General features: G+C 30.9%; 1 protein-coding gene across 1 annotated transcript; it reads right to left on the bottom strand.

Moving 5' to 3' along the window:
- Window positions 1-3,273: 3,273 nt before the first annotated feature.
- Window positions 3,274-3,715, bottom strand: LOC107013775 (14 kDa proline-rich protein DC2.15-like). Its single transcript, XM_015213653.2, has one exon. The coding sequence runs from the start codon at window positions 3,679-3,681 to the stop codon at window positions 3,352-3,354; it is 330 nt and encodes a 109-aa protein (XP_015069139.1). The 5' UTR covers window positions 3,682-3,715; the 3' UTR covers window positions 3,274-3,351.
- Window positions 3,716-6,000: the final 2,285 nt, after the last annotated feature.

Genomic DNA, 6,000 nt, shown 5'->3' with positions numbered 1-6,000 from the left:
CTTTCGAAACAAAATAAAAAATCAAAAATATATTGAGTGAGAAAAAAAAGGGGCGTGACAGTAGTGCTATAGTTTTAAAAAGATACTCAAAAATAGACGTGTGACCCACACTTAAAATAACATCTAATGCGATGATGAGAGAATACACCTCTCTAATGAGATCAGAAATTTAAATTCCTGAAAGTGTGTGGAATATGAGGATTCTCCTCTCACAGAAAAATTGAATATGAGGGCATTCAGAGGAGGAAAAACTCGAATGGATAACACTAATGAGAACATGACGAGCAACAACATGAGAATCCATTAGAAAGTAACAATAGCCGCAGAAAGAGGGATGGCAATGGGGCTGGCGGGTTGAGCTTAACTCGCAAAATTTCATCTGCCCCGCATAATAATATATTTTTTTCATTTTCCACCCGCCTCGCATGATTGTTGAGTAATATTTTCTTTTTCTAATTAAGTGTGATACTAAAAATAAAATTCATTAAAAATAAATTCATTTTTATCATTAAGTTGTATTACTTTAATAGGATAGTGACTTAAAAAATTAATTTTTTAGAAGTCAATTGGAAGCATGTAAGAAATTGTGTTTCTATTTTTTATCGAACCATTTTCATTTACTATCTTGAATATTTTAGTAGATTTAAGGAATTTTTTTAATAAATAATATTATATCCCCGTTATAACATGTAATCAAAATGTTTTCACCAAATTATTATAAATGTAATTGGCAAACAATCTTTTTAAAGGAAAAATGGTCTGATATACCCCTCAACTTTGTCATTTGGAGCTGATATACCCCTCGTTATAAAAGTGGCTATTATATGCCCTTACCGTTATACAAACGCTCACATATACCCCTGCCGTTACAAAATGGCTCACATATACCCTTCATTTAACGGAAGTTAAAAAATTAGTTTTAAATTTATATTTATTACTTCTAATTTTTTTTTAAAAAAATTATTTAGGGGTATATATGATTCTTCTATCAAAGTTCAAGGTATATTTTAATTTTTTTCATACATCAATTATTTTTTGACTTCTTTTATTATAATTATTTGAGTTTCTTATTCTTATTTTATTTTTTTCTTTCATTCCATAGTTTAAAGAAAAAAAATTAAACTATTATTTTTGTGTATTGTAATTTAATTTCGTATTCAAAGAAAAAATTTGGTCATCTACAATAAGTTTTACAAGAATATTAGTGAAACATAAATAAATTTGACTATCAAAATAATAATTTTAAATTAGTCATTGAAACAAAAAAAAGTAAAAAAAATATGTTTGACGAGTATTAAATTTACTCTTATGGGATTATATTTTTTAGAAAAAAATAATAAAAATTTAGATTAAAATTATTATTTTTTCATTTCCGTTAGAGGAAAAGGGTATATGTGAGCCATTTGTTTACAAGTAGGGGTATATATGAGCCACTTTCATAACAACGGGTATATCAGCTCTAAATGACAAAGTTGAGGGGTATATCAGACATTTTCCCTTTTTCAAATGATTTTTTTTATTTACATTGTGTACTTTTAGGAATTGGAATTGACATGTAATTAACCAAACAGTTTTAAGCACAAATTTAAATAGTACATAGCATTAAATTTGTTATAAGAATTATATTAGGTCACAAAGTTATCTCTTTCGGTAAAAAATAAAAGTAATCATATCGCTGCATTTTTATTTAACATGAATTGTTTATATTTAGTTACAAAAATAATTAAAATAATAATTATATTTTTAAGTAGAAATTAAATCATCATTAATACCCACCTATTATATTAAAAAAATAATTTTTCAATCACGAAATTGTTATCTTTTAGTGCTGGAATCTTAATTATTCTGTTTACTATAAATTATGCATAACGATAATGACAATCAAGCGCATTGAATCAATCTCTCTTTTCTCTTCATAGCTTAAGTTTCTCCAATGAGTATTGTTAATGGAGTTTGAGTGAAAATCAAGTACATAGTCGTCTATCAAGGATAATCTCTCGTTATGAACTAGCTTTTGGGGTTGAGTTAGGCCCAAGTGTCATATATCTTTAAATCAATTTTTGTTTGCGATTAAATAAATCTACAAAAATGAAAATGTTCAATGTAAATTTAGACGGAAAAACTATAAAATGAATTTGTGATTACGAATAAAATGAATAAAAACAACATTCTATTTATTGAATTGACATGTCCAAAAAGGTAAAGATACATGAACGTGATGGAACAAGTAAGTAAGTAAAGTAACGTAATGAAGCGGCATTTATATATATGCAAAGCTTGCTCATCCTGAACAAGAGGTCGATCGATCATTCACAAGCAGATAATAATTTTTCAATCAACAAGTTAATACAAATGTAACTACATAGGATCTTGAAGAATTAATGCAGAAAAATTATGATGATATGCTAGAAGATAAGACTAAATATCAGGGGAAATGTTGTATTTGACATTAACAAGGTCTTATATAACCTATGTTGTACAAACACTTGTCAGTTCTTAGAACTACCTAGTAAGGGTCATGAAATATATCAAGAGAGAACAAACTCTGAGGATTTTGTTGAGTTGTCAAGTCTCCAATTCATTAACACTTTCTTGTGACGGTCCTCTTGTCCTAATACTAGAAAGTCAGTTTTAGAGTTCTTAGTTAAACATGGAAGCTTATTGATTTCTTGGAAATCAAAGAAGCAAAGTGTAGTATCAAGAAGCTTAGCAGAAGTTGTGTACATACATCAGCATGGCCAAAGCAGTTTCATAGGTAGTATGGTTTACTGGTTTAGTGAAGGAATTGAATGGTGCACTACAAGTTGCACCAATTTGGTGTTTCATGACCGTACTAAACACATCGAGATAGACTTTCATTTTATGCGGTAGAATATAAATTATGCATAACGATAATGACAATCAAGATCATCACACATTGTATCAATCTCTCTTTTCTCTTCTTAGCTTAAGTTTCTCAAGTGAGTAGTGTTAGTGGAGTTTGAGTGATAATCAAGTACATAGTCGTCTATCAAGGATAATCTCTCGTTATGAACTATCTTTTGGGGTTGAGTTAAGCCCAAGTGTCATATATCTTTAAATCAATTTTTGTTTGCGATTAAATGTATCTAGAGAAATGAAACGTTCTATGTAAATTTAGCCGGAAAAAGTATAAAATGAATTTGTGGCTATGAACAATGTGGATGAAAACAACATTCTATTTATTGAGTTGACATATCCAAAAAGGTAAAGATACATAAACATGACCGAAATAGTAAGTAAGTAAAGTGAAAGGATGAAGCTGCATTTATATATATGCAAAGCTTACTTATTCTGAACAAGAGGTCCATGGAGCAGATAATAATTTTTCAATCAACAAGTGTAACCAGTAGGATAATTCTTTCCACAGACGTTGAGAAGGATGTTTAGAGAGATTGGTATATCCAAATGAATTCCCAGAATATCTGCTTTTATGGCTGTGCACAAGCAAACCGCGGCCTCTAGGTCCACCAGTCCCCCAATCAAACTGCAGCATGACGAAGTTGGAGTAGTCCCGATAATTACACCCACCAAATCATTAAGTATATTAGTACATGCCCCAAATTTCAAAATATCAGTTGAACAGTCTGCACTTACAAGAGCAAAGAAGAGGAGATTAAGTGATAAGAAAAGGGTAATAGAGGCCTGATTTTTGGAAGCCATGTCAACAAGCTAAGGTTAGGCCTAATTAATTATGCAGTTTATTTGATGATTGAATTCATGTGTTAGTAAGGATGGCTATTTATACTAGTTGAATATTGCCTATTGGTAGTGCATGGCTTTTAAAATATTTAGGATTTGATTTAATTAATACTTAGTATAGTTAGTAACTTAATTACATGTTTCCTGCACATGCTACATCTATTATAAATTGCATGTAATTAGTATTTGTATATTTAATTACAAATTCTAGTTATGATCAAAGCCATAACTTCCCACGTTTTCATGTAAAGCTTTAGCTTTCGCTCCTGGACAAGATCCCTTTTGTCCGTCGCATTTCTAAACCTGTGTGCATTCTTACTAAACTTAATTCCCAATCACAAGTATACTACATTTTTTTAAAAAAATAAAAATTGATGCCATCCACCCACGTTTTAAAACACATAATCTGCTTGATATCTCGACTGAGAACTCAAAAATTGATAATAACTACATGTCAAGACAAAACTTGATCGATCTAGATACTGTATTCCAATTTTTAACCGATTCATCTTAATTTATTATCAAATGGAAAAACATGTAAATTTTAACAAAATGAGCTCATCTTTTTCTCTCAAAATTATTAAATGGATACTCATCGATAAATAACTTGACACCATAATAATGAATCCACACTCATTGTCATTTCTTATTTTCGTAACGGTTCCATTCTATAGTTGAGTATGAAAAAAAGAGAAAAAACTAAAAATTATAGGTTTGATCGGGATTGAGGGATCTCTACTATTTTGTTTCTTCTTTTAACATGGCATATATCAACCATTAGGAACCAAATACACAAGGGTGTATCTAGGAGGGTTTCCCGAGTTCACATGAACTGTATTTTTTTAAAAGCAAATTTAGCACTAGATATTGTCTAGCAGTCTTTTGTTAAACATAAAAAGTATCAATAGGGACAACTACAAGCAATGGGGGCTAGGTTTAACCTTACTAATCCTAATCAAGTATCTAACTTCTGCTACCTAACAAGCATGAAGAATGTTAGAATTATGACCCCCTTTATTCTGTAAAGGAACACGTACTAACTACTTGTTCTTTACTGTTTGTGATTTCTAATAAATAATTTCGTAAAATAATAATTAGTTCACAACTTTGTATTATTTATCTGAACTCTTAACTACAATCTTACAACTTTTTCCTCACAAACTCCCAAGACTCCCCAAGTAAATCTCAAAACTCTCTCAAACTCTTGATCGTGTTTTGATCTTCTTTCTATGTACGTGTGTATTTTTCTCCAACGAAACTATCGCCCTATTTATAGATTTGGACTTGAATCCAAAACCTATTTCAACTAGTAATCCTACTTGTGATCTGCTTCCTTTTTCTCTTGAAACTAGTTAGAAGCTCGCGCGTAAGATTCCTACTTCGTGTGGAACTCCTAGTTCAACTCGAATTTGTTTTCGATTTTTTCTTCTTGACTTCACTTTGATTTATTTCCTTTTTGAAATCTTTATTTTTGCCCCCTTATTTCCTTTATGACCCTGCTTCCTACTTCTCTTAAGATTTATACCCATGTTTACGCTTTGACTTTATGCGCTCCCTTTTCCTTATAGGACTCCTTTATAAAAAAAGAAACTTTCTGCACTGGTTGCTTGTCGAAAAAGCAACCCTTCAACTGCTTAATACCTTCTAATTTTCTTAGTTGACGTTTTCCTTATCCCAATCGGATTCGTTTGAAAGGAACATGTCCACGCAACCGATTCCTTTCTTGTGTTCCTCTATTTGTCAATTATCAAAATCTGTCTCGATTTATCAAATTTCCCCTTTTTGAGATGACAAACCGTTGTTTCTTGTGTGAATAGATCAATTTGTGTTATGTTAGTTTCATAAAACTCAATGCACAAAGCAAACACATTAGAGGATCAAGTTAGATCAATTGAGTTATAAATACTACACAAGTATACGCTTCCCCGTTTTGATATCATAAAACACTGTGAAGGCATACACCACACTAAGAGAAGCACATTCCATACCTATGGACAATGACTATCACCAACACAAACACTTAAAAAAAATCAAGAACTCAGTTAGCTATAGCAAAGTGTTTGCACAAACATAGGAGATAGACATGAACCTGGAACTCAAACCCAACATTAGCATTAATCAAAAAACATATACACCGCAAATGTAATCTAATTTAAAGATAGAATCAAGCATTTTTGTTGAGAAAAAAAACATATACACCGCAAATGTAATCATACTTTTGGATTGATGGACCGCAATATACACACTCTGATCATCTGAGTGCGCATAATTGTTAGATGT

This window comes from Solanum pennellii, chromosome 3 (genome assembly GCF_001406875.1).
Source record: "Solanum pennellii chromosome 3, SPENNV200".
In the NCBI taxonomy this organism is placed as follows: domain Eukaryota; kingdom Viridiplantae; phylum Streptophyta; class Magnoliopsida; order Solanales; family Solanaceae; genus Solanum; species Solanum pennellii.
This window is presented reverse-complemented; position numbering and strand designations above follow the sequence as displayed.